Genomic DNA, 14204 nt, shown 5'->3' with positions numbered 1-14204 from the left:
AGGGTGCAGCTGCAGGTGAGTGCAGGAGTTGTCCCATCCTCCTCCCCAGTGCCAGGTCATACCATTGTTAAAGTGTCCCCAATTTCCCTCTTATACATTGAGTGTAGTGTAGTACGCCAGACGTCTGTAGGTCTGAGTGCGACTATAACACAGTGAATCTGGACACAAACCACTATGAGCGTGACACTAGGTTAGTAATGGGTGTGTCTCATAGACCCCTCTCTGTTATGACCTGATAACTGTGGATGATCACAAAAAATCCCATTTATCAGGAAAAAAACCCCCACAAGAATAGTCAGAAACTAAGCTGACCGCAATCCCCTATCTATCGGACAACACTAGAAGTAGCAGTGGGATGTTCCTAACACACCTAGACACCTCGTCACTGCCGCAGAAACTTGCTACACCTCAAATATAGAAATGAAGAATCCTAACTTGCCTCCAAGCAGTCCCCCAAGGAATAGCAAGCCCCCAACATGTAACAATGGTGATGTAAGAAAACACAATACACAGAAAATATAGATTAGCAAAGGTGAGGCCCGACTCACCAGATACAACAGGACAGGAAAAATTGCGGCCAGCAAAAAACTCTGCAAAAAATACCGAACTCCTAATAGAACAAAAGCCCTAAGACCACACAGTCTTCCCCCACTATATCAAGTACTCTTTTGCCAGACACTTTAAACAGAACTGCAGATATAATGGGAAGAAACAAAATCACAGAACAAATAATATTCAAAAATGCAAATAATCAAAATCAGAACAGTGGGAAACTCCCTTTGTTGCTGAAGGAACTGCCCTCTCAAAAATTACAGAGAGCCAGATCCTCACATACAAGAAAACAAACACAGAACAAAATGGAAAAAAAACCATAGACACCCGTAGGTGCAAAACGAGCAATTAAGCAAAGAAAACCTGCAGACTTATCTGTAGTGAATTCTGGCACAGGATAAATAGAGGAAACAGAGACAAACTCCAAGCCATCTTCAGAGGCAGAAGAAAACATTTATCACAGGCAGCAGCCAAGCAGAAACTGCTCACCTATATACACTAGGCTTGTCTGCAATAGGACATCTTCCTAATTAATTCCAACACAGGTTTGAGTCACAGATTCAAACTCAGCTTCATTACCATTCCTAGCCACCAGAGGGAGGTCCACATCAGCACCCATCCGGATGACATTCACAACAGTACCCCCCCTTGAGGAGGGATCACCAAACCCCCACCAGAGCCACCGAGTCTGTCAGGATGCGCATGATGAAAGGCATGAACCAATCTGTCAGCGTGAATGTCAGAAGCAAACACCCAAGAATTGTCCTCCTGACCATAACCCTTCATAACCACCTAACAAGGTACAGAAGCTTTTGTTTATTAAGACGGGAATCCAAAATTTTCTCTACATCATACTCCAGATCCCCTTCTACCAACACAGGATCAGGAGGTGCCGCCATGGGAACTACTGGTTCCACATGTTTCTTTAACAAAGACTTATGAAAAACATTGTGAATTTTAAAAGACTCAGGAAGAGCCAAACGAAAAGATACGGGATTAATAATCTCCAAAATCTTATGAGGCCCAATAAATCTTGGCTTAAATTTAGGAGAAGAAACTCATAGGAATATTTTTGGAGGACAGTCTGACCATTGGTCTGAGGATGAATCGCAGAAGAAAAAGACAGCCCAATTCCTAATTTAGAACAAAATGCTTTCCAAAATCTGGACACAAATTGAACTCCTCTGTCTGACACAATATTCTCAGGAATACCATGTAAACGAACCACCTGTTGAAGAAACAAGGGCACCAACTCTGATGAAGACGGCAACTTAGGCAATGGTACCAAATGGACCATCTTAGAAAATCTATCACAAATAACCCAAATAACCGTCATCCTCTGAGAGACAGGAAGATCTGAAATAAAATTCATAGCGATATGAATCCAAGGTCTCTTAGGTACAGGCAATGGCAATAACAACCCACTAGAACGTGAAAAACAAGGCTTGGATCTAGAACAAACCCCACAAGATTGCACAAAACTTCTGACATCCCGAGATAAGGAAGGCCACCAAAAAGATCTACTCACTAGATCTCTAGTACCAAAAATCCCAAGATGACCAGCCAAGACGGAACAATGAATCTCGGACATAACTCTACTCCTCCATTGATCAGGAACATACAGTTTCCTCACAGGATATCTCTCAGGTTTGTCCCCCTGAAATCTCTCAAGTGCAAACGTCAAATCGGGTGAAATGGCGGAGAGGATCACGCCTTCATTCAGGATGGTAGATGGCTGAGCAACATCAAGAGAATCAGCAAATAAACTTCTAGAGAGGGCATCTGCTTTAATATTCTTGTTGCCCGGTACAAAAGAGACCACAAAATTGAAATGCGTAAAAAATAGAGCCCACCTGGCCTGCCTAGGATTCAGTCTCTTGGCAGATTCAAGGTAGGTCAGATTCTTATGATCAGTGAGCATCACAATTTGATGTCTAGCCCCCTCCAACAAATGTCTCCATTTTTCAAAAACCAATAATTCCCGAATACCCATATCATAGTTTCGTTCAGATGGAGAAAATTTCCGAGAGAAGAAGGCACAAGGCTTCAGCTTGGAAGTTATAGGATCTCTTTGAGAAAAAACAGCTCGTGCTCTAATCTCTGGGGCATCTATCTCCACTTGAAACAGAAGAGAAACACCAGTGCTTGGTGTTACCTTCACTGGCAATGGAAAATCCAGGGAAGCATTTTTAATTTTTTTTGCCAAAAAACTACAAAAAAAATGACGTGAGCTCCGCCATATTTTTGTATGCTAGCCAGGTACAGCAGGCAGATGGGGGTGGCAACCCATAGCTGTCTGCTTTATCTGCGCTGAGAATCAAAAATACCGCGGAGCGCTATGTCATTTTTTTTAAAGATTTATTTTTACAGCACTGTGATGTCCAGCAATCAAAATACAGGGAAGCCCATTTTGTTTTTAGTTATTTAAATAAATAATTAAAAAAAATATATGGGCTCCCACTGTATTTTTTGTATTGCTAGCTAAGGGTAATCCAAGCAGCTACTGGCTGCTAACCCCCACTGCTTGGTGTTACCTTCACTGGCAATGGAAAATCCAGGGAAGCATTTTTTATTTTTTTTGCCAAAAAACTTGAGCTTCGCCATATTTTTGTATGCTAGCCAGGTATAGCAGGCAGGTGCTGGAAGAGTTGGATGCAGTGCCAGAAGATGGCGCTTCTATGAAAGTGCCATTTTCTGAGGCGGCTGCAGACTGCAATTCGCAGCAGTGGGGCCCAGAAAGCTCAGGCCAACCTGTGCTGCGGATTCCAATCCCCAGCTGCCCAGTTGCACCTGGCTGGACACAAAAATGGGGCGAAGCCTACGTCATTTGTTTTCTAATTATTTCATGAAATTCATGAAATAATAAAAAAAGGGCTTCCCTTTATTTTTGGTTCCCAGCCGGGTACAAATAGGCAACTGGGGGTTGGGGGCAGCCGTACCTGCCTGCTGTACCTGGCTAGCATACAAAAATATGGCAAAGCCCACATAATTTTTTCAGCAAAAAACTTCTGCATACAGTCCTGGATGGAGTATGCTGAGTATGCTGAGCCTTGTAGTTCTGCAGCTGCTGTCTGTCTGTATGGAGAAGAGCAGACAGCAGCTGCAGAACTACAAGGCTCAGCATACTCCATCCAGGACTGTATGCAGAAGTTTTTTGCCCATCAAAAAAATGACGTGGGCTTCGCCATATTTTTGTATGCTAGCCAGGTACAGCAGGCAGCCACGGGCTGCCCCCAACCCCCAGCTGCCTATTTGTACCCGGCTGGGAACTAAAAATATAGTGAAGCCCTTTTTTTAATTATTTCATGAATTTCATGAAATAATAATAAAAAAAAAAACGACGTGGACTTCGCCCCATTTTTGTGTCCAGCCGGGTACAACTAAGCAGCTGGGGATTGGATCCGCAGCACAGGTTAGCCCGAGTTTTCTGGGCACCCCTGCTGCGAATTGCCGTCCGCATCCGCCCCAGAAAATGGTGCTCTCATAGAAGCGCCATCTTCTGGCGCTGTATCCAACTCTTCCAGCTACCCTGATGCCGGTGGCTCGCTGGGTAATAATGAGTTAATACTAGCTTTGTTTTACTAGCTAGTATTAAGTCAGAGATTCTTAATGTCAGGCAAGTTTGACCCGGCCATTAAGAATCTCCAATAAAGGGTTAAAAAAAGACACCACACAGAGAAAAAATACTTTAATAGAAATAAATACACAGACACACTTAGAGACTCCATGTTTATTACTCCCTCGCATCCCTCCACGATCCATGCTCTTCTGTCTTTCTCCTTCAGCCCATGCAGCTCTGCTACATGAGCAGCACAGCATGGGAGAAAGACGCTGCTGCTCCCCGTGCAGTCTTCACTCCATGAGTGATCAGTGCTGCTGGTTGTTAGCGGTAACGTTACCGCTGACAGACGGGTTGCCATAGCAACGGTGCTCCGATCATGCGATTCCCGATGCCGCTGTTAGCAGTGTGTCAACCGTCGACCGTGTGCCAGAGCATCCAGCCGATACACGGCGATACACAAATGTGCACCGTGTACCGGAGAGTGGAATGACAGGACCTAGGACAGGACATGACGTCAAAGCCATGTGACCAGTCTGTAGCCAATGAGATAATAGACACGTGACTGGTCACATGGCTATTTTGACGTCACGATAGGTCCTGCATCACTGCTGGTTACCGAGAGGACGCAGCGATTACCGATGGAAAAGCGGCGGGAGACAGAGTGCAGGACGGATCGCGGGCACCGGTAAGTGTTATGGCAATGTTTCTTAACTGTATGTGTACATTTATAATGTGTTTTTATGTGTTTGTTATTACCTCCCATTGTTTCCTATGGGGTTCGAGTGGTTCGCCGAACCATTTCACCGAACCGACCTCCATTCGGCGAGCGAAGCTCGAGCCGAACCGCGACCGGTTTGCTCATCTCTACTTTTCACACCCAATTCTCTTGTGATTCAATTCTTTAGGTAATATGGGTAGTTTGTTTTTATATTTTGCAATCTTTATGTTGTAAAATTTATTTATATAAACAAAATCAGATTTTTTTTTCATTTTTATGTGTTGTGGACAATTTAGTTTTTGATTACATTGTTTTTTCTTGCAGTTTGTTTTTATAATTATGCAATTTTATTTTACATATTTGGTCCCCCAGAGATCATTGAAGATTTTTTTTCCCACTGTATTGGGGCATCCATATGAGCTCCAGTTGCAAGGGAAAACAGCCCTCTGCTATACCAGGCAACAAAGTCAGAACTGATATGGGTCTGATAGGATCCAACAGCTCTACTATGCCAGCCAGAGACCTGACAGTCATGCAATTGCCAGGTTCTACAGAAGCATTGGCAGCACTAATGCTTCTGTTTGTTACATAACACTCACTGAACACGGTATAGCTGACAGAAGAGAAGGCAGAAGTGGTAATAAATGACTTCTGTCTTCTCCCTGGGCCAACGGCTGTATCTGACTGCTAGAGACTTGACCTGCTCCTGCTAGATTATAGGGGCAGGAGCCTTAACAATGTGCCATCATTTATAATAGTGTGGGGTTAAAGCCCAGAATGTAGCCCTATAAATATACAATGCTTGATTATTATTATTGGAATTAGAGGTCAAAAATCTATTTTTGGTTCATATCCACTTATTTCATTGTGTAACCTTCTTCATTGTCTACTTAGATAATTCCAGGTAGTGAGATAGCATGACACAACTTGTTTTTATTTTGGTTGCTTATTGAAACAATTGTAATGGAAATGAGCAAATAATCTGAAATGTTTTTCAAGTACTTCAGGAATCATAATAATATCCTACAATTGTGTTTGTAAGATGCATCGTGACCTTATCATTGCTTAAAATACAGATGGTATATATTCAGCAATTTCAAGTAAATGTCAAGGAGTATGCATATTCCGCCATTGTGTAGCATAATGCAATTCAAAGTGTAATATAGTGTGTCATAAAACATACTGCACCTCTATACATAAAGGCCATACCTCACTTTCAATGTTCTTATCTGTAAAGAATCCACAACTGTTAACAAGCACTTGGGTCCCCTGCTCTGCAAGTGTCATCACGTCCTTCAGGTCTGCAGAGGGAACCTTTTGACTGAACATTATGGCAGCACTGGGTAAATATAAAAAAAAAAAGCAAAAAAAAAAATAAATGCAGAGATATATTATATATAGTACAGTAGAATACTTAAGTATTTTGAGCATAGATTGACTATCTCTTATCTATGTATCTACAATATCTATCTATCTATCTTATTTAGCTATCGATCTATTCCTCTATCTATTTATCTATCTATCTATCTATCTATCTATCTATCCATCTATCTATCCATCTATCTATCCATCTATCTATCTATCTATCCATCTATCTATCCATCTATCCATCCATCTATCTATCTATCTATCCCTCTATCTATCCCTCTATCCCTCTATCTATCTATCTATCCCTCTATCCCTCTATCTATCTATCTATCTATCTATCTATTATCTATCTATCTATCTATCTATCTATCTATCTATCTATCTATCTATCTATCTATCCCTCTATCTATCTATCTATCTATCCCTCTATCTATCTATCTATCTATCTATTATCTATCTATCTATCTATCTATCTATCTATCTATTCCAAGCATCTAGTTCTACCTAGCTGATGATGTTATTGACATTGGCTTAATTTCAAAATACATATTTAAATTACTTTTATTTAACATAAGATAGATAGATAGATATGTGATAGATAGATAGATAGATAGATAAATAGATAGATAGAATCATAGATAGATAGATAAATAGATAGATAGATAGATAGATAGATAGATAGAGGGATACATAGATAGATAGATAAATAGATAGATAGCTAGATAGATAGAGGGATAGATAGAGGGATAGATAGATAGAGGGATAGATAGATATGAGTTGGATAGATAGCTAGAGAGAGACATAGATAGATAGATAGATAGATAGATAGATATAGAAATTGATAGACAGACAGATAAATAGATATGAGAGACAGAGATAGATACTGAACAAAACTATAACTGCAACACTTTTGTTTTTGATACCATTTTTCATGAGCTGAACTCAAAAATGGTAAGACTTTTTCTATATACATAAAAGGCTTTTTACGCTCAAATATTGTTCACAAATTTGTCTAAATCTGTGTTAGTGAGCCCTTCTCCTTTGCTGAGATAATCCATCCACCTCACTAATGTGGCATATCAAGATACAGATTAGACAGCATGATTATTCTACAGGTGTGCCTTAGGCTAGTCACAATAAAAGGCCACTCTAAAATGTGCAGTTTTACAGTATTGGAGGGTTCCGGGGAGAGTCAAAAAAACAGTTTGTATCTGCTGTTACCACTATTTGCCAGTTTGCCATCTGCCCGGTACAGCGAAAACCAAGATTCTTCTATAAAGAGAACACCTCTTCAACATGCCAGACACCATCGAATGTGAGCATTTGCCCACTCAAGTTAGTTATGACAATAAACAGAAGTGAGGTGGAGACCCCGATGAGAACTACGAGCATGCAGATGAGCTTCCCTGAGATAGTTTCTGACGGTTTGTGCAGAAATTCTTTGGTTACGCAAACTGATAGTTGCAGCAGCTGTCAGGGGGATGGTCTCAGATGATCTTGGAGGGGAAGATATTGGATATGGAGGTCCTGAGCTTGTGTAATTACACGTGGTCTGCAATTGTGTGGTTGGTTGAATGTACAGCCATATTCTTCTAAACGCCTTTTGGAGACAGCTTATGGAACAAAAATGAACAGTCAACTCATGATCAAACAGCTCTTGTGGACATTCCTGCAGTCAGCATGCCAATTATATACTCCTAGAATTTTCGTGACATCTGTAGCATTGTACTGTGTGATAAAACTGTATATTTTAGAGTGGCCTTTTATTGTGGTAAGCCTAAGGCACACCTGTGCAATAATCGTGTTGTCTAATCAGCATCTTGATATACCACACCTGTGAGGTGGATAGCATGTCTCGGCAAAGGAGAAGTGCTCAATAACAGATATAGACAGATTTGTAAACAATATTTGAAAGAAAAAGGCCTTTTATGAACATTAGAAAAAGTTTTGGATTTTGAGTTGAGCTCATGAAAAATGGGAGCAAAACCTAAAGTGTTGCATTTATATTTATTTACACTGGAGATCAAAATTAGAGAACAACACACAATTTCCTAAATGTTAAGGTCATTGTGTAGTCCTAGGTGATTATATCCTAACATGAATAAACTATCAGCATTTTAAGCTTATTTTATATATTGAATTTTTTAAAAAGCACATAATAAAAATGTAAATGAGATAAATGTAAAAGAACACTGATCAAAATTAAAGAACACTTTCAGATACCTGCAAGTTATTGGTGTTAATCCTGGCACCCGATGCTAATTTCCTTAATTATCTGACAAACCCCACTTAATTGTAAGCCTAACTTTCCAGTTTACAGTTTACACTGAATTTGCAAAAATGGTGTGCTGTTCCAAAGTGACTGAAACCCTTCGGCAGCAGGTTGTCCAGATGAAGGCCAAAGGGGTGACCCTATCAGCCATAGCTAGAGAAATTGGTCAATCTAAATCTGTGATTTTGAGACTTTTGCTTCTTTACAACATCACAAACTCTTTGAAGACCCCCAATAAGACTGTTCGCACTCAAAAGACAAATGCAAGAGAGGACAGGATAATGTGGAGAATCTCGTTTCAACACTGCAGCTGGAATTGCTCACCAGTTCAGCATTTAACAAGGTTGGAATCTGTCTCGTCATACAGTGTCACAATGTTTAAGAGAATTTGGACTAAAAGGTAACTCTTGTGGCCAAACCTCTCATTAGCAGAAGGAATCAAAAGGCTAGACTCACCTATTGTGAGGAGCATGTTATGTGGACAGAGGAGAAGTGGCCACAGTTCATTTTAGTGATGAAAGCAAGTTTAGTTTATTTGGGTCTGCTGGGAAACATTATGTTCGTCGACAAACTGGGGAAAGACTAAACCCAAAGTATGTTAAGAAGTCAGTGAAAAGTGGTGGAGGAAGTGTCATAGTTTGGGGAATGTTTTCTGCAGCAGAAGTTGGACCTCTAATACAGATACATGGCAGAGTGAATGCAAGTGTGTATCAGAACCATTTTCAACAACACATAGCTCCTTACTTTTGTTCATCACTCAATCAGCCAGCAATTTTCATGCAGTACAATGCTCCCTGTCACACAGCACGGGTAAAGCAGTTCCTTGAAACAGAACACAATGAAACAATGAAATGACTAGCCCACAGTCCTGATCTAAACCCAATAGAAAACCTATGGAAAATCCTGGTGACAAAGATATGGCCAAGAATCCCACAACAGTCAAAGAACTGTTAAAGAGACTGTTAGAAGAGTGGACCAAAATCTCACCTGAGCAGTGTGGTTCAGGTGTGATATCCTGTGGCCGCAGATGTGCTGAAGTCATTCAAAGCAAAGACCCCTACACTTCCTACTGATTGATGACTGCTGTTACTTTCACAAAAGTTAGTTATAATCTTTCTCTGTGCTACAGTCATTTTTGTTCTCTAATTATGATCATCATGTTTTGAGCAAAATAAAGGTTTTATGTTGATAAACTTTGGATCTTTTGTAAAACACTGCTCTAGTGTACGTCTTACAGAAAAACCTTCAAATGTTGCTCAATGTAGATTATATTATTTCTGAAAAAGCAAGTGATCGTACATTGTTCTCTAATTTTGATCTCCAGTATATATACACTGCTCAAAAAAAGAAACACTTAAACAAGACAATGGTATTTTATTTTTTTGAGCATTATATACAGTATATACTGTGTATATATATATATATATATATATTTGGGGTCTTTTTTATTTATATATTTTTTTTCTTTTTCTAACCTGAATTTTAAGGTATCCTCCCCAAAACTGTCAAAGCGAGAACACAGCCTGTTGGACATCACTGTAAGTAAATGCAGCGGCTGCCTTTGGAGTCGCTGAAAATTTGAAACAAAGAAAATACTGATAATTAAAAATATGCTGTATTTCATAATGTTCTATTTCTTGTTGGACACAATTATATTTTACTTGTCTTCTGAACAGATTGATATAATCTTTAGGAAGTCAGAAAAAGGGCTTACAACGCTGTACATGCTATGCATATTCCCAAAGTAACTAGTATCGGAAAATGTTTTGCTTTAATATAGTGGTTTAACTTTTAGAGAATGACCCTGACTTTTCTGCATTATCATTTGTTTACTATTATATTCCACAATCTAACTTCAATCTATAAATTCATACACATTCTATTCATTGTCATGTAAAGCAATATCTGAGAAATCACATGTAAAGCTCCCTGCTGAAAATTGCAAAATATAAAAAAAGTGAAAAATAACTTTTCAAAGCATTCTTTTTCAATTTAGGAATGAAGTAAAGTACCGTATATGATTAATCGCTTAAGATTATATAAATGTCAATTGGAAATTCTTGCATTCTTGGTCATATTCATTAAAGCGCTTTGGATATTTTATGGTGTATATGTTTATTGTGTATTAGACTGTATATCTCTAAATCTCCTTCAACACTGCATTTATGTTGTTGTTTTATATAAAAATGTTAAATCATAATCATTGTAGAGGTTAAAATAAAGAACACAATCATCAATAACTTAAGAGGAAGCTCACCTTTCTCAGAAAACATAAAGTAGACTTGTCAGATGTGCAACAATCCTTTACCATGGTCAGATAGTTTTCTGTGGAATTGATGATAACAGGAAGTGGCGTTTGTGCATAATTACTGGAATATTCATATAAAAATCTAAAAGAAAAGATGACATTCACACACAGTGATGATTAATTTGATCTTTGTCAGTTTGCCCCTCAAAAAAAGCTTAAGGTTTTGTCCGATGGGTATACACAGACAGAAGAGGATCGCTGTGCAAAAACAGTATATGGGCATTTTAAACCTAAGGCTAAGTTCACAGAGGGTGTTTATGGTGAGTATTTTTTGTGCCGCCACCACGCCAGCAGTCAGGCTGCTTAGATCCGGATCCGCAGTGTGGCTTGAGGCATTCTCCGGACCCGGGGGTCGCACGGACACTTCAAATAAAAGGGGACATATATATACGGGGATTGCTGTAATCACTTGGTGACTCCACCCACGTGGTGAGATGTAGCACTACCGCTGCTGTTGGGGAGCACCCAGGGGTGACGAGATAGCAGCTCGATGTTAACCCCTCCGTGGGTAGGGGTGGATGCCCCGGGGCTCACTGTCTCTGTGTTGAGGATGGTGATTGCAGGGGCCGGCGTACCCGGTCAATTGAATCACACAAGTCCAACGGTAAACCAAGGTGCTGGTGGCCGGCCGCCGCGGCCGGATGTATTCTGGTCACTCACCCCTGGTCCCTCACCTGGGGTGATGGTCTGTGTCACTTTCCTCTGCACTATTCTTAGTTCTACTTGGTTTTCTCGGTATAGAACATGGGAGTCTGCTCCCAGAACTATGGGTGAAGCCTTGCCCACAGATGCTGGGATCTAAAGGGGCCCTGGCAGATGCCCTATCCCCCATGTTGGGCTGCCGGTCTGCTTTTTGGAACTTTGGGTGGAACAGGACCTGTAATCCTGTCCTCAACTGGTTAATTAACAAAGTCGGTGGTTCCGATCTCTGCTTCAGGGTCCAGGTACAACCTCTGTGCACGGTTTCCGGGTCGGTTCTCTGGTGTCAGTACCGGCGGGCTCCTACCCTGTCCACCTCGGATCCCCGGCAGCCATCTTCCCGTTTCCTGACAGACACGGATCACCGTCTGCCACCTAGCCAGTACACCGGGCCTCCAACCCCGACACCTTTCAACTCCACTCAACTCCAACTTCACTTAACTGAACTTGACTGCTCGACCTTTTCTCTCTCTCCCTTTTTCTCTCTCTCTCTTTTTCTCTCTCTCTTTTTCCCGCCCTGGGTTCTCCAGACCCCTAGGTGGGCGTTCTCCTTCTGCCTGGTCCCTCCCACTGGTGTGCCTTTTCTACCCTGGGGAGGTGACTAGGGTTTTGTCGGCTCGGTGTAACCCTGTGAGGGAAGGTGTTATGTGGGGACCTACCTATGTGTGTGACACCTGGCGGTGACAGGGCGTCACATTTTTCTGCAGCAAAACTATCTTGTGGCAGGAAATCTCCTGATAGTTTTCTGAATTTTTAGGTTTTTGTTATTGCGTTTTGTGCATTTTCTCAATGACTTGGGTGAAAAACCATGGCAAAAACACTGAAAAGAATTGACACATTCTTTCAAAAACGTAGCAAAACCAAGTACATTGACAAAACAGTGAGGAAAAAATCACAGGTGTTTTATGTGTGTGTGTGTGTATGTGTGTGTGTGTGTGTGTGTGCATGAGATTTCTGGAATCTCATAGACTTTGCTGGGACTGTGATGACAGGGTTTTTTTTAGCATGGATATGCATAAAACCATGGCAAAAACCATGCTAAAAAAACCCAGCAAAAGCCTCAATAAAAATGGCCAGTGTGAACATTGCCTAATAGTTAATCTTATTGCACAATTCCACCTGCTTTTGAGGTAGAAGTAAGGGACCCCTTACCTCTTCAAATCTGTTGCGGCTGCACAGGTTGCACCATTTTTGTGACTGCCCCTATTTTGCCCTCTGCTTTAAGACAACGTGCTCATGTTGAGTATTTGGTGAGTTTTTTACCTCAGTAGTTGTAGTCAAAACCAGAAGTGGAACAATCAGAGGAAAAGTATTATAGAAATACGAGCACCACTTCTGTATTTTTGACCCACTTTTAGCTTACAAATACTGAGGTAAAATACTCACCAAATACTCAATTTTTGTACGTGGCCTATGAAAGTTTTGTGCTTTTAGACAGTCTCTATTTGTTATAAGGTTGCTTGACAAAAAGCAAAATGAGAAATGATCACTACTTCTGGGACCTCAGCCATCAGCTGTTATCTGTATAGGAACCTGGCAGTAAGGCCTTGTACACACATTGAGTATTTGGTAAATTTTTTACCTCAGGATTTGTAAGACAAAACCAGGAGTGGGAAAAAAAATACAGAAGTGGTGACATGTTTCTATTATACTTTTGCTCTAATTGTTCCATTCCTGGTTTGGGATACAGGTAAAATATATCTTTGTACCGTGTTAGCCAGTAGAGATAAAAAATTGTTTAAAAGAACTGAAGTCCTCAGTGGTTGATACCTTTTAAGGGCTAACTGAAAAGATGGTAATAATAGCAAGCTTTCGAGACTACTCAGGTCTCTTCTTCAGGCTCAATGGTTTGGGCTACAAATACTGATGTAAAAACTCACCAAATACTCAATGTGTGCATGTGGCCTAAATGTTCAATATCCCTGCAGTGTTATCAATTTGAAAATTAGGCAATTTCCTTTCAAATTGACAGGTTAGCTGCAAAATCATGATGTTATTGGACCCCTCAAATAGTAGAACAAATTATGTCAGGGTACAGAAAGATCCGACATGTTGAATTTCAAGAGTTGATCCTTTCTTCTCCCTGCAGAGGTGTCGGACACTGACTCTCTTAGTTGAGTGTTTCTGTGTATGGTGGAGTTGAGAGAGTTGGCTGAAATCTACATGCATATGTTGAGTATTTGGTGAGTTGTTTACCTCAGTAGTTGTAAGGCAAAACCCGGAGTGCTTAAAAATACAGAAGTGGTGACGAGTTTCTACTATACTTTTTCTCTGACTGTTCCACTCATGGTTCTGGCTACAAATACTGAGGGGAAAAACTCACCAAAATACTCAACATGTGAACGTGGCCTTAGGCTGAGCAATCACTTTGCCAAAACATATCTACTGTGTATGGGGGACGTTAGATTAGCAAATCATATTTGTTCTTCAAAACTCTGTGTAACTTCATGTAAAGATTTTGTCTTCTTAATAATAATAATTCAGGTGAAATAGACAGGTTTTTAAATTTTAAAAATGTAAATCTTTCTAAAATCAAAACCCTTCATGCTCAATATATTTGTGCAGAACTATTGTAAAGATCTTAAAAGCCTGTCTGAGAGCTGATTAGATAAGTATCAGTCACTGTAATAAAATATACATCATTCAGTGCATTCCCAGTTGGCTCAGTGGGAGCACTGACAGCGAGGCTATTGTACTTATACACCCACTTTTTCAAGACATAAAA

At 40.3% G+C, this 14204-nt stretch overlaps 1 protein-coding gene across 1 annotated transcript in view; it reads right to left on the bottom strand.

The window, feature by feature from the left end:
• GC (GC vitamin D binding protein) overlaps positions 1-14204 on the bottom strand; it is a 383851-nt gene that overhangs the window by 80962 nt on the left and 288685 nt on the right. The window contains exons 5-7 of the mRNA XM_075337198.1: positions 10730-10862; positions 9948-10042; positions 6042-6171 (exon numbers count right to left, since the gene is read on the bottom strand). Of these exons, the coding sequence (XP_075193313.1) occupies positions 6042-6171; positions 9948-10042; positions 10730-10862 (358 nt within the window). The remainder of the gene's footprint in view (positions 1-6041; positions 6172-9947; positions 10043-10729; positions 10863-14204) is intronic.

Source organism: Anomaloglossus baeobatrachus, chromosome 1 (assembly GCF_048569485.1).
Source record: "Anomaloglossus baeobatrachus isolate aAnoBae1 chromosome 1, aAnoBae1.hap1, whole genome shotgun sequence".
NCBI classification, from domain to species: domain Eukaryota; kingdom Metazoa; phylum Chordata; class Amphibia; order Anura; family Aromobatidae; genus Anomaloglossus; species Anomaloglossus baeobatrachus.
The sequence above is the reverse complement of the archived record's forward strand: the minus strand, read 5'-3'. Positions and strand labels throughout refer to the sequence as shown.